The sequence below is a fragment of the Neofelis nebulosa genome, chromosome 12 (assembly GCF_028018385.1).
Source record: "Neofelis nebulosa isolate mNeoNeb1 chromosome 12, mNeoNeb1.pri, whole genome shotgun sequence".
Taxonomy (NCBI): domain Eukaryota; kingdom Metazoa; phylum Chordata; class Mammalia; order Carnivora; family Felidae; genus Neofelis; species Neofelis nebulosa.
This window is the reverse complement of record NC_080793.1, coordinates 74,273-96,778: the sequence shown is the minus strand read 5'-3', so window position 1 is coordinate 96,778 and position 22,506 is coordinate 74,273. Positions and strand designations below refer to the sequence as shown.

General features: G+C 41.2%; 1 protein-coding gene across 8 annotated transcripts in view; it reads left to right on the top strand.

Annotated features, from left to right (window-relative positions):
• CACNA1B (calcium voltage-gated channel subunit alpha1 B) overlaps positions 1–22,506 on the top strand; it is a 188,277-nt gene that overhangs the window by 108,997 nt on the left and 56,774 nt on the right. For all 8 annotated transcript variants that reach the window (XM_058693367.1, XM_058693364.1, XM_058693366.1 and 5 more), the window contains one exon: positions 19,958–20,084. In XM_058693367.1, the coding sequence (XP_058549350.1) occupies positions 19,958–20,084 (127 nt within the window). The remainder of the gene's footprint in view (positions 1–19,957; positions 20,085–22,506) is intronic.

Genomic DNA, 22,506 nt, shown 5'->3' with positions numbered 1-22,506 from the left:
TCTGTAAAGATTTCGTAGAATTCACTTGTGAAATCATCTGGCTCAGGTTTCTTTTGGAAGGGTAATTCTTTAATAATTTCTCTATTTCTGTATGGATATTGTCTGTTTAAACTTCTTATCTCCTGAGATCTCTTTGGTAAATTACAATTTCCTTAGAACTGATCATTTGATCTAGACTTTCCAATTTATATATATACAGTTATGCAAAGAAGTGGCTTAAGTGTTTTAAAAGCACTTCCTCTGTTTCCCCCCTTGTCATTTTTTATCCTGTGTATTTTATTTATTTATTTAATGGTTTATTTTTTAGAATAGTCTTAGATTTGTAGACAAATTAGCAGAAAATACAGAGTTCTTATATAATCTCCCCAAACACAGTTTTCCCCTATTATTAACATTTTATTACAATTGATTAACCAATATTGAAATATTATTATTAACTAAAGTCCATAGTTTACATTAGGGTACCCTCTTTGTGTTGTACATTCTATGGGTTTTGACAAATTCAAAGTCATGTGTCTGCCGTTATTAGTATCATTATCCTGTGTACTTTGTTTCCCTCTTTTTTTCTTGATTGTATTAGTGATTTATATGTTTTGTAGGTTTTCATAAAAAGAACCAGCATTTTATTAGTTCTGTGATTTTGTTTTTTAAGTGTTTTTTAAATGTTACTTTTCAATTTTATCTTCATTATTTCCTTCTTGCCTTTTTGTTTTACTATGTTGTTACTTTTCTAGCTTCCTGAGTTAGAGACTTAGTTTACGTATTTTATTCTTTAATTTTTGTTATATGATTATTTAAGGCTATGAGCTTTCCTCTGATTACTAATTTAATTGTATCTTATAGATTCTGACATTTGGTGTCTTCATTTTCATCAGATTTTAAAGAAATTGTGTAATTTTGGTTTGTATTTAGTTTGTAGATACCTTGGGATTGTCTGCGTAATCAAGTCATCTGATAATGAACAGTTTTATGACACGTGTGTCTTTTATTTCTTTTTCTTCCCTCATTTTACTGTCAACTTCCACAAGTGTGTTGAACAGCAGTGGTGGAATTGACGTCCTTCTCTTATTCCTATCTTGTGGGAGGAGGGAACAGTCAGTCTTTCAACATGGAGTGTGACATTAGCTGTAGGATTTTTTTGGGAGGGTTGATATATGTTCTTTATCAAGTTGAGAAAATTCCCCTCTATTCCTTTTTTTTCTGAGAGATTTTTTATATTCAATTAGTGCTACATTTTGTCAAATGATTTTCTGCATCAATTGATGGGGTCATGTGATTTTTCTTCTGTAATATGGTAGTTTACATTGGTTGGTTTTCAAATATTAAGTCAGCCTTGCATCCCTGGGATAAACTCTACTGGTGATGGTGTATAATTATTTTTATATATTGCTGAAATCTGTTTCTTAATGTTTTGTTAAGGAGTTTTGACTCTGTATTCATGAGGGATATTGGTGCTTTGTTGTTCTTGTGTGTGTGTGTGTGTGTGTGTGTGTGTGTGTGTGGTATGCATGCATGTGTGCATGCTGTCTTTGTCTGATTTTGGTATCACAGTAGTACTGAATTCATAATATGAATTGGAAAGCGTTCCTTCTTCTGGTTTTTTTTTGGAGGTGATTGTATAGAATTGGTGTTAATTGCTCTTTAACGTTTGGTAGAACTTGGAAATAAAGCATGTCTCTTTTGGAATTAAAAAATATTCTCAATAGTGATAAGGGCATGTTATCTATTTCATATTGGGTGAGTTGTAGTATGTGCTTTTGAAGGAATTGGTTATTTCATTTAATTTGTCAAATTTATGTATGTATAGTTGTTTGTAGTATTTCTTTATTATCCTCTTGATGTCTTTGTGGTCTGTGGTGACAACCCCTGTCTTATTCCTGATATTGGTGATTTGTGTCTTCTCTCTTTTTTTTTTTTTCCTGTGAGTCTTACTAAAGTTTGTTAATCTCCCTGATCTTTTCAAGGAATTAGATTCTTATTTCCTAGATTTTCTCTGTTTTTCTGTTTACAATTGCATTTTATTTCTGCTTTATTATTTTCTTCTTTCTGTTTCTTTGGGTTTATTTTGTCCTTTTTTAGTTCTTGAGATGGGAGCTTAAGTTATTGATTTGAGGCCTTTCCTCTTTTTTAATGTAAACATTTAGTGCTATAAATTTTTTTTTTATTTTTAAAAAATGTTTATTTACTTTGAGAGGGAGAGAGAGAGCATGAGTAAGGGGAAGGACAGGGAGAGAGGGAGAGAAAGAATCCCAAGCAGGCTCCACGCTGTCAGTGCAGAACTTGATGTGGGGCTTGATCTCATGAACCTTGAGATCATGACCTGAGCAGATATCAAGAGTTGGACACTGAACTGACTGAGCCACCCAGGCACCCCTAAATTTTCTTTTTAGTACTTGCTTTATCTGTATCCCACAGGTTTTGATATATTTTCATTTTCATTCAATTCCATTAAAAAATTTCCCTTGGGACTTCATCTTTGATTCATGGTTTGTTTAGAAATGTGTGGTTTAGTTTCCAAGGGTTTCGAGATTTTCCTATTGTCTCTCTCTTATTGACTTCTGGCTTGATGATTTTGTGGTCAGTGAACATACTGTGTATGATTTTAATTATTTTGAATTTATTAAGGCTTGTTTTATGGCTGAGGATGTGGCATATCTTGGTATATGTTTTGTGGGTGCTTGAAAAGAGTATGTGGTGTGGAGTTCTGTGTGCATGCTGATTTTCTGTCTAGATCTGTCAGTTGCTGGGAAAGGGGCGTTCAAGTGTCCAACTATAAACGTGGATTTGTCTGTGTCTTCTGTCATTTCTATCAGTTTTTGCTTCACATATTTTGCAGCACTGTTATTGAGTGCATACACATTTAGAATTGATGTCTTCTTGAAAGATTGACTCTTTTATCATTGTGTAATGTGTCTCTCTGTACCTGATAATTTTCTTTGCTCTGATGTCTACTTTATCTGATATGAATATACTGTCTCCTACTTTATTTTGATTAATATTTGCATGATGTATCTTTTTCACCTTTTTACTTTCAAACTAGCTATATGGTTATATTTTAAGTTAGTTTCTTATAGATAGCATATTGATGGGTCATGTTTTTAATTTGGCATATTTGTCAGTTCTGTTTTTTATTTGGCATATTCAGACCATTTACATTTAATGTAATTGTATATGTTATAATAAGTCTGCTGTTTTATTTATTGTTTGTTCTTTTTGTTTTATATTTCTCTGGTTTCTTTCTTTGTTTTTTTTTTTTTTCCTTCCTGTGGGTTACTTGTATGTATTTTAGAATTCCATTTTGATTTCTCTGTAGTATTGTTGAGTGTAAGTCTTTGTATTGTTTTTTTTTTTTTTAATGGTTGCTGTAGGTGTTACATTATATAAATAAATTATTCTAGTCTACTGGGGTTGTCATTTTACCAGTTTAAGTGAAATATACTTCTCTTTTTCCTTCCTGTGTATAAATGTCCTAATTATTTCCTCTGCATATATTTAGAACCACATCAGTGTATGTTGTAATTTTTGCTTCAACTGTCAAACATAACGAGAAAACACAGGAGGAGAAGGAGGAAAGTGTGTTGTGTTTAACCATATTTTTACTTCTTCTATTGTTCTTTCTTCTTTCCTTATAATTCCAATATTTCTTCTTTCATAATTTACTTTCTGTTTAGAGGGGCTTTCCTTAGTGTTTCTTTTAGGGTAGTCTGCAGGTGACAAGTTCTCTAAGTTTTCCTTCATCTGAGAGTATCTGGATATTCCCTTCATTCCTGAAGGATGTTTTCACTGGGTGTAAATTTTGGGTTGACAGTTCTTTTTTTTTCAGCACTTGAAAAAACGTGTGCCTCTTCCTTCTGACCTCCATGGTTTCTGATGAGAAATCCACTGTCATTCGAATTGTTTTCTTCCTATAGGTAAGCTGTTGTTTCTCTCTTGCTGCTTTCAAGATTTTTTTCTTTGTCTTTATATTTCAGAAGTTTGATTTTGATGTATTTTGGCGTGGGTTTATTTAGGTTTATTGTGTTTGGGATTTGCTCAGCTTCTTGAATTTGTAGGTTTGTGTCTTTTTGCCAAATTTGGAAATTTTTTCATCCATTCTGTCTTTGAATACTTCAGCCCTGCCCTCTTTCTCTTTTCTTACCAGGACTCTGTTGACATGAATGGTAGATCTTTTGTCCTAGTCCCAGAGGTCCCTGAAGCTCTGTTCACTTTTTTCAGTCTATTTTCTCTCTGTTGTTCAGAATGGGTAATTTCTATTGTTCTGTCTTCCCATTCACGGATGCTTTCCTCTGTGCCTTCCATCCTGCTGTTGAGCCCATCTATTGAGTTTTTAATTTCAGTTATTGTATTTTTCAGTTCTAAATTTATATTTAATTCTTTATATATCTTCTATTTCTTTGCTACAACTTTCTGTTTCTTTGCTGAGATTTTCTATTTTTTCATTTGTTTTAAGTGTGTTTTTAGTTGTCTGCTGAAGCATTTTTATGATGGGTGCTTTAAAATCATTTTCAGATAATTCTATCATCTGTATCATCTTGGTGTCTATTTGTCTTTTTTCGTTCAAATTGACATTTCCTGATTCTTAGTGTGACAAGTGATTTTTTAAATTGAAACCTAGACATTTTAATATTATGTTATAAACCTCCAAGTTTTATTTAAGTCTTTTGTTTTAGCTGGTCTACTGTGACACCCCTCCAGCAGGGGGAGGGTGAGTGAGCTGCCTCATTACTTACAGATGGGGGTGAAAGCACAGGTTTCTCATCCGACCTCAGTTGACCCCCAGTGGGAGCCAACTTCTTGTTCCTTCTGGGCCTCCACTGATGCCACCCTATCTGGGAGAGGTGGGAGTGCCTTGTTACTGCTTCTCATGTGACCTCCATTGACACAGCAGGGGTGGATTTCATTACCTCTGGGTGGTGGTAAAGTCCCGGCTTTCTACTAGGACTTATTCTGGCAAGTAAAAGGAAGGGGTGCGCTGTTACTTCTGGGTAGGAATTGTAGTCTGGGCTACCCATGTAATCTTTGCTGATATAACATGGGTTGGGGTATTGTTCCCACAGGGTGAGCATGACAGCCCCTACTCCCTACTCGGCTCTCTCTGATACCACCCTGGCAGGGGCTTTGGGGTACCTCATTATAGGCCAGTGAGGGTAGAAGTCTGTGCTCCCCTTGGTCTCTGCTCATATGAACCGAGATAGGACTGTAGTTTTTTTCTGGGGTGTTTGGCTGTAGTAGAGTGGTTATCGTCTAGAAGATTCCTGTCTGGCTAGTCTGCACCTTTCCTGGTCCTGTCATTAGGGAGAGCTGACTTTTGGAGGGCTTTTAAAATCTGTGCCTGTTGGCATTTCTGGGTTGCTGCCTCTCCTGCACCAAGGTTATATGAGGCATAGAAGAACACCTAGAAAAGAAAAACGTATTGCTGTGTTGCTCTTAAGGCCCAAGGTCCCTAACCAATCTGGCTTCTCTCTGCCCTTTCAGAATCCTGCTATATTTGCCTTATATGTGACATCCAGGGTTTTCAGTTGTGTTAGTGGGATGGATGGGGGAAAGCACTTCTGTGCCATCTTTCCAAGAGTTGAAGTCTTGGGTTCATCTTTATATGTGGCATGAGTTGAGGGTAGAAGTTCTTTTTATCCCCCCAAACCCGCAAGGATATGCATTTGTTCTGTTGCCATTTGTTGAAAAGGTTGTCCTTTTTCCATTGAATTATTTGGCACTTTTGTCAAAAATCAATCGATGGGTGTTATTTCATTTCAGGAAAACATTCTGGGATCACTGGTTAAATGTTAGTTCTTTTCCATTGTTTTACTTTTTTTTTTTCAGACATTCTGGTTATACAAATGTTGATCTACTTCGTCTTCTGTATCACTTTATCCCTGATCCTTTTGAAAACTCATTCCCTGTTTCACACTCTTTCTCTTGGCTTATTTGACCTCTATCTTTTTGTTTTGTTTTGTTTTGTTTTACTATAATTTCAGTCATGTCTCTTTTCTCTTCGACTTTTTGTGATTTCTGAGACTGTCTTGTCTTTCCCTTTCACTTCATTTCTCAGATGATTTCTTTTTCAGTTTCTCTCCTGAGTTTGGTCAGTTCTCATCTCTCATGTCAGGTTTTCCGTACATTTTTATTTTGAGCTTTTAATCTTATTTGTGATTATTTTTCTTGTTAGCAGTGGCTGGTTTAATTGTGTGTAATTCATGTTGTAAAGTTGTGTTGCAGTTTTCCCTGCTTTGCAGTTGATTTTTGTGGAGTATTTTATATTATCTGAAATGTTTCATCCTTACTTTCTGTTTTCCTGTGGTGGAAGCTTTGTATGGATGTTGGGTTCCATTTTCTGATAATGAGGAAGTGTGTGTGTGTTGACTTTTCCTGGACCAGTAATTACCAGTGATTTTGTGGAGAGGAGGGAGGGGCTTGGGTGGCTTACTTGCTTTCTGATTGAAAAGCACCCTCTTCTGTTAGGACGGTGAAATCCAGTCTCTGTACTCGGTGATGCCTTGTGGGGAATGCTGTGTAGTTCTGATTTGGTGGTAATACCCCACCTCTGGAGGACCCTGGGCCATAGCCACTTGTTTTTCTTTTCCTCCATCAGAAAGCCACTAAAGTGTGGCTCCCTTCTAAGTGATGTGGTTTGAAGTGTTGGGGTTTGGAGCCAACGTCCAAGAAAGAATTCTTGAGATGTCTTTGGTGCAAAAAGGTGATTTTATTAAAGCACAGGCACAGGACCCATGGGCAGAAAGAGCTGCTGTGGGGTTGTGAAGAGTGACTGATGTATATACTTTGGAGTTGGGGAGGTGAAGATAAGGGGACTTTCCAAAAGGATTTTCATATGCTGAAGAGGACTCACTGGGATCCCGGGGGCCTGGCTATTAGCAAGCTAGGTTGTTTTCCCCTCTAGCAAATCATTAACATTAAGACAGTAAGGTGTTCCTGGAGGAAAGCTGTACTCTGTCTGCCTCAAGTATTTGTCACTGGGCTGCAGGTTATAAGGAAAATTAATTTTGTCTACATTTCCTTCTGCCTTTGTTTCCCACATCACAAGTGGGCCTTTTTCCACCAGAAGTAGTGTCTTCCTGAGTTCACTGCTGCCAGTCCTGTGTAGGTCCTGGGAGTCCCTAGGAGTAGGTCTCTGACCTCAGTATTCCTTTGGTTAGGGTGGGGCCCTGTCTTCCTTGGATGAACACTTGATGTGTCCACGTGTCCCACCATCACCTTGATCCTGCTGTTCTTTGCCTCTTCCACGCAATCCATGCTTGTAGGTTTCAGGGGTCATTTCCCCACTTACATGTAATTTTAAGCTTGTATTTTTCTTATTTCCCATATGCTTTAAGTATGGACTGTGGATTATTTTATTACCTTTCCTTGTTGGCCCTGTAGCTAGTTTATAGAAGCTGTGGGGAAAACTTGAGTGTGGGTGACTGCCATTATCTATGGGAGCCAGCCTCTTATCTTCTTAGTTTCTGCTGGATTTGTAGTGTGGCCACTGTTACATTTCTAATTTCCTTCCTTCCTTCCTTCCTTCCTTCCTTCCTTCCTTCCTTCCTTTCTCCCTTCCTTCCTTTTCTCCTTCCTTGAAAAACTTTTTTTTCCCCCTGAAAGTTTGTCAAGTTAAATAGACTATCAAAGTCTCAATTTCTGGCTTTCTTGATCTTTTCCATTGTGTCTTTGTTTTGTGGATCTCTGTTCTTATTTTTTTTCTTCTGCTTTCTTCATCTTTACCACAATATTCTTCTTTTCAGTTAGTAGTTGGATACTCAGTTCCTGACGTTTAAGCTCCTCTGTTTTGCTAATGTGTTTATTAAGGGCTCTAACCTTTGCTCTAAGCAGTGTTTTAGTTGTATCTCACAAGTTTCGAAACACCATAGTTTTCTTCTAAATCTTTTCCCAAGTTCCATTATAATTTCTTATTTGACCTATGAGTTACTTATAAGTGTAGCTTTGAATTTACAAATGGCAGAAGTTTCTCTATGTGTTTTTTGTTTGTTTTTTTACGTTTTTTGCTGTTGATTTCATTATACCTTCTCCTGTTTCATCAATTTTTGTATTTTGGATCGTTCATTTGCCTTTTCCCCCCTTGTGCTTGAAGAACATCTATTCTCATTTCTTTTAGTGAGGTTGGATGGTGGTAAACTCTCTCAATGTGCTTGCAAAATCTTTATTTTAACATTGTGGAAAGTAGTTTTGCTTTGTATGGAATGTCAGTTCTCTCTGCATCGTGCCCCCTCCGTCTCCTGCAGAGACGCCTGCAGTTCCTCCAAATTGCTCTTTTGTGTGGCTCTGTCTTCTCTCCAGGCTGCTTACAGAAATTGTTTTCTGTAAGAAAATTGAAACTTTGAAAGTAGAGACACGGGTATAATGAACCCTCCTATGCTGTCACCCACCCGTAAGCAATTATCCACACTTTGATATTTTTGTTTCACTTTGTACTTCTCCTTTTTTTCCCCTGTGCTTTTTGTTTATTAGTTTAGGTATAACAGTATAAGCACCTCTAACAATTAAGGATTTAACCAACCCCAAAGCGTTAGTATGCCTAGCAATATTGGTAATAATTTCATAATATTGATAATAATTTCATAATATTATTTAATACCTATCCCAAGTTTAAATTTCCAGTTGTCTCAAAAATAACTCTTTACGATTGATTTTTTAGGATCAGGATCCAACTAAGGTTTACTCATCTGATTTTGCTTGGTCTGTGTATGTCTCTTTTATCCGATAACTATTTCTCCCCTCTTATTTTATACATACCATTTATTTGTTGAGGAAACTGTGTCATTTGCCCTGTAGAATTTCCCACATTCTGGATTTGATTGATTGCATCATGGTGTCATTTAGTACATTCCTCTGTCCTCAGTATCTCCTGTTAACTGGAAATCAGATCTAAAACAATCTTCTGAACTGTGTTTTGGTGGTGGCGGCAGTCCTGTGTTTTTAGGATGTTCAGCAGCATCCCTGGTCTTTATCTTCCAGATGCCAGTAGCACTGTGTGATTTTGTTTTTTTTTTTTTTTTAACATTTTTTATTTTTATTTTTGGGACAGAGAGAGACAGAGCATGAACGGGGGAGGGGCAGAGAGAGAGGGAGACACAGAATCGGAAACAGGCTCCAGGCTCCGAGCCATCAGCCCAGAGCCTGACGCGGGGCTCGCACTCACGGACCGCGAGATCGTGACCTGGCTGAAGTCGGACGCCCAACCGACTGCGCCACCCAGGCGCCCCAACACTGTGTGATTTTGACAACCAAAACATATCTCCAGACACGTTGCCAAATATCCCTAGGAGGTTAAGTTGCCCTTGTTTGTAAACTATAGATCTAGAGACTTGACTAAACTCTTTGGGGAAGCTTCATAGGTGGCCCTGAACACTTCCTATTGCATTACATCGGGAGAATACATAGTGTCTAGCGTCATCGTGTTTTCCTTCTGCTGATATTAAGATTCATCAGTGGGTTTGGCCTGATCCATCCACCGTAAGCTCTCCACCAGCCTTTTGCCCAAAGAGTTTAGTAGACACTGATGCCTGTCACCCAGGTCTGTGATTTCGTCAGGTGTCACAAAATGACGAATTTATAATTCGGTCATTCTTTATGAATTTATTATTTTGACCTTTTCCATGAGGAAAAACATCAATTATTTGGAATACAGTTTGTATTTGTATTAAGTAACATACATGCTTAATTCTGTCCCTGTATGTGCAGGTCTTTCTTTATTTTATTTTACTTTTTTTTTAAGTTTACTTATTTTTGAGACAGAGTGAGCATGAGTGGGGGAGGAGCAGAGGTGGGTGGTAGAGGGAGAATCCCAAGCAGGCTCCGCGTGGTCAAGGCACAGAGCCCAACATGGGGCCCACCCTCACAAAACCGTGATATCACGACCTGAGTTGAAATCAAGAGTGGTCGCTTAACTGACTGAGCTACCTGGGTGCCCCGTGGGTCTTTACTTATTTTTTTCATTTATTTTTTTAGAGAGAGCATGAGAGTGTGAGCGGGGGAGGGGGCAGAGAGAGAAAGAGAGAGAGAATCTTAAGCTGAGCGTGGAGCCTGATGCAGGGCTTGACTTCACAACCTTGAGATCCTGACCTGAGCCAACATCAAGAGTCGCATGCTTAACCAACTGAGGTACCCAGGTGCCCATGTATGGGTCTCTGAAATAGTGAGTTGGTGCCCAGAAACTCTGAATATGAGCAACAAGGAATTTATGAGAATCATCATCATGAGTTTTTTTTATTTTAATGTGTTTGATATGCTTTCGTCCTTGAACTCACTGTTACTTTTTGATGCTCAGATTATATCAACTTTGGCTGTGGGGAGCCCCTTAAGGTTGAGTTTTTTGGACCTCACATGCCTGTAGTTGTCTTTGATAGCTTTCTGATTTCCATCTATGACAACATGTTCCAGGATTATTATGTACCTTTTCTGCCACAGACATGGATTCAGCCATCTGTACAAGACCACCTGTGCGGTGGACACTGGCTGTTCCTACACATTTCCTTCCTCTTTACCTTCAGCTCCTCTTGGAGGACTACCTGTGACCACTGGGGGGAGAGGACAGGAAGTGGACAAACAGGAGAGTTTACATCTCCCACGTGGCCAGAGCCATGAAGGAAGAGTGTAGAGAGTGTGAAAACCCAGTCCTGTAGCCGCAGGTAGGGACAGCTCAGAGGTCTGACTTAGACTCCAGAGTCTCTGTGGGAGCCTCCTGACCCTGCTGTTCCGGGGTTTTACCTGAAACTGCACTCTTGCTTGGCTGTCTTCTCGTTCTTGTTCTGTTTTTCTCACTTTCTTCCAGTTTATTCTGGGAGTAATCTGTCACTTCACATGGACCCTCATCTCATGGTCGGCTTCTTTAGAACCTTTGATGAGAAATGGTATTTATTTAGCAATGTGGTTGTTGCTACTAGGTTTTCATTGCTTCCAGCTTTTACAGGATTTTTTTCCCTTCTAAAAATTTTAATTAATTAGCTATTTAAATTCCAGTATAAGTAACGTACAGTGTTATATTAGCTTCAGGTGTACAGTATAGTGATCCAACAATTCTGTACAGTGCAGTCTTAATCACCTTTACCTGTTTCACCTACCACCCCTCTGGTGAAAAATCCCCTCCGGGGAAAAATCCCCAGTTTTCTCTCTATAGTGGACTGTCTGTTTTTTGGTTTGTTTCTTTTCTTTGCTCATTTGTTTTATTTCTTCAGTTCCACATATGAGTGAAATCATGTGGTATTTGTTTTCCTCTAACTTACTTGACTTAGCATTATATCTGCTAGATCCATTTATGTTGTCACAAATGGCAAGATTTCATTGTTTTTACGGCTGAGTAATATTCCGTTGTATATTTTATCATTTATTTATTTTATTAATAATTTTATTTTTTATTATTTTAAATTGACATCCAAATTAGTTAGCATATAGTGCAACAATGATTTCATGAGTAGATTCCTTAGTGCCCCTTACCCATTTATCCCATCCCCCCTCCCACAACCCCTCCTGTAACCCTCAGTTTGTTCTCCATATTTATGAGTCTCTTCTATTTTGTCCCCCTCCCTGTTTTTATATGATTTTTGTTTCCCTTCCCTTACGTTTGTCTGTTTTGTCTCTTAAAGTCCTAATATGGGTGAAGTCATATGATTTTTGTCTTTCTCTGACTGACTAATTTCACTTAGCATAATACCCTCCAGTTCCATCCACGTAGTTGCAAATGGCAAGATTTCATTCTTTTTGATTGCTGAGTAATACTCCATTGTATATATATGCCACATCTTCTTTATCCATCCATCCATCGATAGACATTTGGGCTCTTTCCATACTTTGGCTATTGTCGATAGTGCTGCCATAAACATGGGGGTGCACGTGTCCCTTCGAAACAGCATACCTGTGTCCCTTGGATAAATACCTAGTAGGGCAATTGCTGGGTCATAGGGTAGTTCTATTTTTAGTTTTTTGAGGAACCTCCATACTGTTTTCCAGAGTGGCTGCACCAGCTTGCATTCCTACCAACAATGCAAAAGAGATCATCTTTCTCCGCATTCTCGCCAACATCTGTTGTTGCCTGAGTTGTTAGTGTTAGCCATTCTGACAGGTATAAGGTGGTATCTCATTGTGGTTTTGATTTGTATTTCCCTGATGATTGTATTTCCCTGATGAGGAGTGATGTTGAGCATTTTGTCATGTGTCGGTTGGCCATCTGGATGTCTTCTTTGGAGAAGTGTCTATTCATGTCTTTTGCCCATTTCTTCACCGAATTGTTTGTTTTTTGGGTGTTGAGTTTGATAAGTTCTCTATAGATTTTGAATACTAACCCTTTATCTGATATGTCATTTGCACATATCTTCTCCCATTCTGTCAGTTGCCTTTTAGTTTTGCTGATTGCTTCCTTTGCTGTGCAGAAGCTTTTTATTTTAATGAGGTCCCAGTGGTTCATTTTTGCTTTTGTTTTCCTTGTCTCTGGAGACGTATTGAGTAAGAACATCTTTTTTTTTTTTTTTAATGTTTATTTATTTTTGAGAGAGATTGAGAGAGAGCACATGCAAGTGGGGGAGGATCAGAGAGAGATGGAAACAGAGGATCTGAAGCAGGCTCTGCGCTGATAGCAGTGAGCCCAATGCAGGGCTTGAACTCATGAACCATGAGATCATGACTTGAGCCAAAGTTGGACACTTAACTGACTGAGCCCCCAGGTGCCCCAATAACACATCTTCTGTATCTGTTCATCTCTTGATGGACACTTGGGCTGCTTCCATATTTTGGCCCTTGTAAATAATGCTGCAATAAGCATAGGGGTGCATATATCTTTTTGAATTAGTGTTTTCACATTCTTTGGGTAAATACCCAGTAGTGGAATTACTGGGTCATGTGGTAATTCTATTTTTGTACTTTTTGAGTAAACTCCATACTGTTTCCACAGTGATTACACCACTTTGCATTTCCACCAACAGTGCATAAGGGTTCCTTTCTCTCTACATCCTCTCCAACACTTATTTCTTGTGTTTTTGATTTTTAGCCATTCTGGCAAGTGTGAGATGATACCTCATCATGGTTTTGAATTCCATTTCCCTGATGATTAGTGATGTTGAGCATCTTTTCATGTGTCTGTTAGCCATCTATGTGTCTTTGTTTTAGGAAAATCTTCATGTCTTCCCTGTTTTTTTTTTTTTTTTTTTAATTGGATCATTTGGTGTTGAGCTATATAATAAGTTCTTTATATATTTTGGATACTAACCTGTATCGGATATGTGATTTGCAACTATCTCCTCCCATTCAGTAGGTTATCCTTTCGTTTTGCTAATTGTTTCCTTCACTGTTTAGAAGCTTTTTATTGTGATGTAGTCCCAATAGTTTCATTTTGCTATTGTTTCCCTTGCCTGAGGAGACATATCTAGGAAAATGTTGCTATAGTTTGTCACAGATATTATTGTCTGTGCTCTCTTCTAGGATTTTTATGGTTTCAGGCCTCACGTTTAGGTCTTTAATCCATTTTGAGTTTATTTTTGTGTGTGGTGTAGGAAAGTGGTCCAGTGTCATTCTTTTGCTTGTAGCTGTCCAGTTTTCCCAGCTCCACTTATTGAAGAGACTTTTTCCCTTTGCATTTCCTTGCTTGCATGTCATAGATCAATTGAGCATATAAACATGGGTTTATTTGGGATATTCTGTTTTGTTCTATTGATCTGTGTGTCTGTTTTTGTGACAGGACCGTACTATTTTGATGACTATAGCTTTGTAGTGTATCTTGAAATCTGGGATTGTGATACCTCCAGTTTTGTTCTTTTATAAAGACTTCTTTGGCTATTCAGGGTCTTATTTTGTTCCATACAAATTTTAGGATTATTTGTTCTAGTTCTGTGAAAAATGCCATTGGTATTTTGATAGAAATTGCATTGAATCTGTAGATTGCTTTGGGTAATATAGACCTTTTAACTGTATTTGTGTTCCCAATCCATGAGCATGGAATATCTCTCCATTTGTTTGTGTCATCTTCAATTTCTGTCATCAGTGTTTTATAATTTTCAGAGTATAGGTCTTTCACGTTCTCAGTTAAAGTTTATTCCCAGGTATCTTATTATTGTTGTTGCTATTATTAACTTTTTATGGTTTTACTTATTTGTTTATTTAACAAAATTTTTAAAATGTTTTTATTTATTTTTGAGACAGAGAGAGAGCATGAGCAGGGGAGGGGCAGAGAGAGAGGGAGACACAGAATCTGAGGCAGGCTCTAGGCTCTGAGCTGTCAGCACAGAGCCTGACGTGGGGCTCGAACTCACAAACTGTGAGATCATGACCTGAGTCAAAGTCAGACACTAACCGACTGAGCCACCCAGATGCCCCCCCATTCATGGCCTTTATTATAGTGAGGTATGTTCCCTCTAAGCCTACTTTGTTGAGGTTTTTTTTATCATGAATGGGTGTTGTACTTTTTTTTCTTTTTTAAAGAGAAGACTATATCATGTATCGTTTTGGCATTTATAACTCAAATTTTTTTCTTCTTTCCTTTCTTTTGGAAATATTAAATAACTGGTTCTTTTTTGCTTACGTATCACATTTTTCCCTTTACTAGTTTAAAGCTATGAACTCTATTTCCATTTTGTTCAGTTGTGTTTTGTTTTGTTTTTTAGTGACTAATCTAGTAATGCTATTGTGCACACATGACAAAGTCTACAGGTGTTTTTACTCCAAGTTCCCGTTTGAGCAATGCTAAGACCCATTCCTTACCTACCTCCCCTTTGGCAACCACCAGTTTTTTCTCTGTATGTAAGAGTCTTTTTATAGTTGTTTGTCTCTTTTTATTTCGTTCGTTTGGATGTCTTCTTTTTCTTAATGTTTATTTTTGAGAGACAGAGTGTGAGCTGGGGAGGGGCAGAGAGAGAGTCTGAAGCAGGCTCCAGGTTCTGAGCTGTCGGCACAGAGCTCCGACCTGGGGCTCGAACCAATGAACCGTGAGATCGTGACCTGAGCCGAAGTCGGACGCTTAAGCTAGTGAGCCACCCAGGCGCCTCTCAAATGTTTTGTTTCTTAAATTCCACATATGAGTGAAATCATTTGGTATTTGTCTTTCTCTGGCTGAATTATTTTGTTTAGCATGATACTGTGTAGATCCATTCATGCTGTTTCATTCTTTTTATTTTTTTTTTAAGTTTATTTATTTATTTTGAGATAAAAAGAGCACGAGTGTGGGAGGGGCAGAGGGAGAGAATCCCAAGCAGGCTCTGTTCTGTCAGCACAGAGCCTGAAGCAGGCCTCTATTTCACAAACCTGTGAGATCATGACTCGAACTGAAACCAAGAGTCGGACACTGAACCTACTGAGCCACCTAGGCACCCTGAATGCTGAGTAACGTTCCATTGTATATATTTGCCACATCTTGTATATCCATTTATCTATCGATGGACACTTGGGTTACTTCCATTTTTTGTCTATTATAAATAATGCTGCAATAACCATAGTGGTGCATATGTCTTTTTGATTGATATTTTCGTATTCTTTGGGTAAATGCCCAGTAGTAGAATCACAAGATTATGTGGTAATTCTGTTTTTATTTTTTGAGAAACCTCCATACTGTTTTCCACAGTGGTGATACCAGTTTGCATTCTCACCAACAGTGCACAAGGGTTTCTTTCTCTGTACATCCTTCCCAACATTTATTATTTCTTGTGTTTTTAATTAACATCATTTTCTGTCTTCCTTAACTCTAGACATTCTTGCTACAACATGATATATTCATTCCTGACAATGCCATGTACTGAAAATAATAGGCCTTAGAGAAAAGAGAAGGTAAAGGGCAATGATTCAAGATCTGTGCAACTCTGAAACTAGAACACTAACAAACAAGAACAATCCCAATAAAAAGTAACAGCAAAGTAAAATCTCTGTTGTCATTGACCCCCAATATCAAACCTTCAATCCTCCTCTCTCCTTTGAGCTTCCTTGAAAGCATTTGCTTCTAGTGGAGACCAGCCTCATTTTGCACATGTGCAACAGGGAAGGAAGGGTAATTAATTGGGGCTGGTGGAGTGACTCCCTTCTGCCCTGCACTTCACCCTGGGATTTTGCCCTTCATTCCCACTTTGTTAATCTGTAACTTCAGTCTTTTTCTCTTTCTCCATTGTAAATGTTGCTTTATGCTTGGGTTTTATTTCCTTGCACTGCAAATAGGAACATGGCCTAAGGGGAAAAGCTTGGGGGAAAATGGGGTCACCTCTGTGCTTTCCTTCTCCCAAGGAGTGTAGCTTCTTGGCTTCTGTCCACATTGATTGGCTCCCAGTGCCTTTAAACAGTTACATTATGTATTTTGTTCTGCTTTTATAGTTGTTTTCAGTGGAAGGATGAGTCCGTTTACATTTCTCTGTCACAGATCATGAAAATGCTGGATCAGTTTTATAGGCTTTAATGGTTTGTTCATTTAAGATTCATTTTATATTTCTTTACATATTTATATTTAGCTATTTTATATTTCTCATCTAAAATTTGTTTTCTAATTCTTGTATCTGGGACCAGCTGGGTGGCTCAGTCAGTTAAGCATCTGACTTTGGCTGAGGTCATGATCTTGAGACAGAGAGAGGGAGAGAGTGAGTGAGCATGAATGGGGGAGAGGCAGAAGGAGAGGGAGACAGATAGTCCCAAACAGGCTCCATGCTGTCTGTCAACAAAGAGCCTGACAGGGGGCTTGAACTCACAAGCCGTGAGATCATAACCTGAGCTGAATCAACAGTTGGAAGCTTAACTAACTGAGCCACCCAGGCACCCCTCATTTGGTGGTATTTTTTATTTTGAGTTCATATGTGACTGACCTTCATCCACCATTTCTTGGCTGGGGTTTTGTGAGACAATGAAGCCCTCTAGAAAATGAATTGATTGACTACTTTTTCAGTTCTCCCAAGGGTGGTATGTAGCTGGTGCCATTCTGAATGTATAGAAGAGAAATTCTTTCCATAGCATGGGTGTCTGTAGGGTTTAAATTCTCTTCAAGTTGAGAAGGGTTGCCCAATCCACCGGGCCAGATGAGGGGTGCTTTTGTCATTACATTTGATTTCCCAGAAGCTCAGGGCACCACCAGTCTGGGCTCACTTTAGCCCTCTTCGAGGGGAGCGGTTCAGTATGAACCCTCATGTCCTTACCTTGTAGGGACCCAGGGCTCAGAGTTCTTACCCCAGCCTTGATAGGCCATGTCCCCACTAGGTAATGTCTCAGTTCATAATCTAGAAAATGGAGATGATAGGGGCGCCTGGATGGCTCAGTCAGTGAGGTGTGCAGCTCTTGGTTTTGGCTCAGGTCATGATCTCATTGTTGTGGGTTTGGGCCCTGCGTCGGGCTCTGTGCTGGCAGTGTGGAGTTTCCTTGGGATTTTCTTTCTCTCTCTGCCCCTCCCCTGCTCTCTCTCTCTCAAGGTAAAGAAATAAACATTAAAAAAAAAAAAAAACAAAGAAAGAAAATGGAGATGATGGTATATGCAGTGAGTGTGGTTAGGAGGCATAGAACACTTGGACAATGTCTGGCACATGGTTGTTTTTCACAGATTTCTCTCCCTTTCTTTATCCTTTGCTCTGTGTCTGGCCATTTTGCTTGATGAAGTGTCCTGTTTCCTGATTAAATTTTTGTTCCTGTCAAGTTTGTTGTTGTTGTTGTTCTTCATAACCTGCTTCTAACAATGAATTTACTTAGTCTTCAGCAGTTTCATTTTGATCCTCTTCTTTTTTTCCTGGTCTGCTTTGACTTAAGTGATGCCTTTTGTTGTTGCTGTAAATCTGTTTCAGGAGGAATATTTCCATCCAGGGCCTGGCATCTTTGTTCTTCTTTTGAGCAGCAGAATTCTTCATTGAGTCCATATTGGTCCCGCCTTACTGTTAACCATGGAAGAGTCTGAAATGCTGTGGTTTTAAAATTGTATATGTTTTCTTAATTTAAAAGTAATCTATGCACATCATGGAAAAAATTTTTAATTGTTAAAAGTATAGTGAAGAGAATTAAAATTCCTATCACCATTCAGAGATCACCATTATTATTATTATTATTATTATTATTATTATTATTATTTTGGTGTTATTTCTCTTTCCATATACATTATTTTTTTGGAGTTGAGTACATCTGGGATGTACAAATATGTAGCCTTTTTTTTAAAATATGGAATTTATTCAAATTGGTTTCCATACAGCACCCAGTGCTCATCCCAACAGGTGCCCTCCTCAATACTCCTCACCCACCCTCCCCTCCCTCCCACCCCCCATCAACCCTCAGTTTGTTCTCAGTTTTTAAGAATCTCTTATGTTTTGGGGCACCTGGGTGGCGCAGTCGGTTAAGCGTCCGACTTCAGCCAGGTCACGATCTCGCGGTCTGTGAGTTCGAGCCCCGCGTCAGGCTCTGGGCTGATGGCTCGGAGCCTGGAGCCTGTTTCCGATTCTGTGTCTCCCTCTCTCTCTGCCCCTCCCCCGTTCATGCTATGTCTCTCTCTGTCCCAAAAAAAAAAAAAAAAAGAATCTCTTATGTTTTGGCTCTCTCCCTAACTTTTTTTTTTTCTTTCCTTCCCCTCCCCCCATGGTCTTCTGTTAAGTTTCTCAGGATCCACATAGGAGTGAAAACGTATGGTATCTGTCTTTCTCTGCCTGACTTACCTCACTTAGCATAACACTCTCCAGTTCCATCCATGTTGAGTAGCCTTTTTTTTTTTTTTTTTTAGCTTATGATATCCTAAGCTTCTTTTGTTATGGAAACTATTTGTAGACATTTTTAATATCTCTAGTGTAATGATTCAGATACTTAGTCTTTCTCCTATGGCTGTACGTTTTATAATTTCTTTTGTTGTTGTAGAAGAACTTAACAACAGACACCTTTGTGAATACAGAACATGCTTGATTTCCTTGGAAGATAATGTCTTACAGATTAAATCAGTAAACAGAATTTGTTAGGACTGTATTGCCAAACTGCTTTCTGAGAAGATCATATAATTATGCCGTCAGCAGGGAGTTTGGTGGATGGACCACTGCTGCCTGGGCTCTTCCACATCTGGCCCAGCTGCCCTCTGCAGGACTAGTCAGGCTCTGGGGATAACCACCCTTATTTTTGCTACCCTTTAACAACCTCTGCTTTTATGTGTCTTGTAAGAAGTAAAACTGAGGTACGCCAGTAGGCACTGGCTCCAAGTCACTGCACTGCCCTCCCCCTGGGGTCTCAGGAACTCTGTTACCCACGAGAACAGAAACATACTTCAGGATAGCTAAAAGTTACTGTGAGAAATGTCACTGTGAGAAAAACACTGCACAGACAATAAAATCAACTTAACAAGAACAAGGTCATGGCCATTTTAACCCCGGGTAGTTTGATTAGTGGGGCTGAGAGACAGGGGTGTGAGAAGTGAGGAGCAGAGCCCATGCGAGATGTGGGCTGTGCTGAAGTCCTCCCTGGGTCACTGTCCTGGCTCTGTGGACATTTGCCGGGGTTCTGAAGGGGAGAATCCCTGGCAGGGTCTGGCTGGACCACCATGTTCAGGAGGGCATCCATGTCCAGGGCTCCTCCCTGTCCTGCTGGCCCAAGACCCCTGCAGAAGCAGGGGGGCATTCTCACCTTTCCTCAAGGAGGCACTGAGCTCAGAACCAGGGAGGGGAGCCTACTGGCCCTGGTCTCTGGGGCCAGGATGGACTTTGGTGTTCATAGAACATCTAGACCAATGGCCCCCAGTGGAGGCAGAGGTGTCCACAGCCAAGGGCACAGTGCTTGGTGCTGCTCCCGGTACCCATACAACTCCCTGCTACAGCTGAGAAGTGAGGTCTCCAGTGCTGTCTCAGTCCTCAGTCATGATCTGACTGTGATTGGAGGGAGTCTCAGGTGAAGCTGTGTTCTTAGCCACATGCCCTTCCCTGGCTGGGTTCCTGAAGACCTGTATGGTTGGTGATGGGACAGCATCTGTTGCCCGGGTGAGACCTCTGTGATGTGGGCCTCACATGCACCACACGTCTAACTTGGTGGCCCTGTGTCCTTGTAGGTGGTAATGTGGACCTGGAAAGCCAAGCTGAAGGGAAGAAGGAGGTAGAAGCCGATGACGTGATGAGGAGTGGCCCCCGACCTATCGTCCCGTACAGCTCCATGTTCTGCTTAAGCCCCACCAACCTGTGAGTCTCCTTCACCTGCCCATGCTGTGTGCCTGTCCCATGCCTGTGGCCATGATCCAAGTGCACAGTAGCAGGCACTGGTTCTGTGCACTTTACATGTTCTAATGTTCTGAGCATCACGGCAATCCACAAGGACATACTTCTGTTACCTCACCCTACAGGGGAGAACAGGTAGCCACAGAAAAGGTCCATGGCTTGTCCACAGACACATGGCCAGTCAGCCCAAATGGTAGAGCTGGGGTTTGAACCCAGTCAGTCAGTCAGTCAGTCCCAGAGCCTTGCTGTTAAACCCCTGCTGCAGCGAGCGTTTGTTGCTGCGTACGTGCACCCAATTCTTGTCCATCGTGTACGTGCGCTTCCATTTGTCCACCTTTCCATCACGCCCACCGTCCACACATGCATGTGTGTGCACACCACATTCACTCACAGGTCTGCCCGTTTCTCGCCTCTCTGTTTATCACGAAGTCAGCAGCATTTCTCATCCACTCATCAGCCCAACTAGCTGCATTAGGTCAACCAGTACTCACGTACTAACAGCATTCTAGGTGCTGGGAATGCATGGTAATGAGCAGAACAAACAAGGATCCCTGTCCTGAATAAGCTAAGTGAAGGTGGGAATGTCATGTTGGGTCTCACTGGGAGGTGAGAATGGTGAGGAGGGGGAGGGAGACCATCCCTGGCAGAGGCGACAGACAGAGTGAAAGTGGAAGCACTTGAAGGCCAGTGTGTTGGAGCAGGGAGGCCAGAAGGCAGCCAGATCTGGTTGAGTCGGGCTTTATCCTCTGTCCCCATCCCTCCAGCCTGCAGTCTCTCCATCCAGCCTCCATTGTCCATCCTTTCTTCCTCTCTCCATGCCTTCACTCAACACACATTTTCTGGGAGCTTCCTCTGCTCTGTTAGGGAGTGTGGACCTGCCTGTGAGCACCGCCGTGCGGTGCGGGAGGGAGCAGGCAACATCTGGGAGCAGCTGGGGAAGGTTGGGGAGCCTTCCTGGAGGAGGCAAGGGATCTCAGTTGAATCCTGAGGGTGGATGAGAGCTAAGGTGAAGAGAGATGAAGAAACATTCCTTGTGGAGAGAAGAAAGATCACAGTGCTCCAGAAGTGAGGGTGTCAGGTGCAGAACAGCTGAAGACAGAACTGAGTGGAAAAGCACAGAGACCAGAGTCCTATGGAGAGGCCGTGATCTGCGCTCAGAGCACCGAGGAGCACGGAAAGGTTGTAGGCAGCTGGCGGTCAACAGCAACACAGGCAGCATGTCAGCAGAGTCCTTGGACGGCCCTTAGTAGGGTGGCCAGGGTTTTCAGGAAGAGACGGAGGAGATCTGATGTCATAAGGGGAGGTTTCGGAGTGAAATGCTTGGGGAGAAACTTTGGAGACAGAATCTATGGAACTTGATGATAAACTAGATGTGGAAAGGGAAGGAGATGGGAGGGATGACACCCAGAGTTTCTGCCTCATGGCTGGAGCCCCACCAAGCTGGGCAGGTGAGTGCAGACCCTGCAGAGCCGGGGCGGCCGGCGGACGTCTCAGGGCCAGGTGGGCTCAGGAGCAGATGCTAGGGATGGAGGTCAAGGTGGATACTCAGTCCTGAGATGCAGAAGGAAAGAGGCAGAGACGGAGTATCCTGGAGCTGGGAGGACAGGTGTGTCCGTACAGAAGGAGGCATGGACATGGGTAGGGCGGCTCTGGTGGGTGTGGGGGTGGAGTGTGGCAGTGGTCATGGTGAGGAGGAGAAGAGCATAGTAGGGCCCTTCAAGGCAGAGAGAAGTGGGTGGGTGTGGCTGGAGGTGGGAGGTCCTCTCAGACCTCAGGCCCTGGGAATAGGGAAGTGGTGGCAGGAGGGAGGGGTAGGACCCAGAGGTGGGACACACGTCTGCCCCGTACAGTGGTTCTGTGACTTCTCCTCCTTGTCACCTTCACTGCCCTCTTAGAGGTCTTCCCAGACCTCCCGGGTCACCATCTGCTGCTGTGTTCTAGCACCTGTCAGCATCTGAGAGTCTCCCTTTAGGTTATGTCTACACTGTTCTGTGGTGCCCTTGTTCACCACCGCACTCTGCTGTCTGGCATGTGCCTCCACACAGCAGAATAGTGGTCAGTGATGCTGACTAGTGCTGAAGGTGGACAGGGGACTGAAGTACAGGTGTGCACACGCAGCTCTGGGGGCTCAGACAAGCATGGACCAATATGGACCTAGAGAAGCTTCCTGGGCTCTCCAGAGAGGCCTACTCTCCACAGGCGTGCTGGTCCTCAGCCTCCTCTCTGAGCAGCCCCTCCACGCCATGTACACTAGGCCTGTAAATCTGTACAGGGCACGGCTGTCCACACATAGAGGTAAATGCGTAGGCGTGGCTGTGCTCTCATAGAACTTTATGGACACAAACGGGGCTTGTGAGCTGTAGTTGGCTGGCCCCTGCCTTCCTAC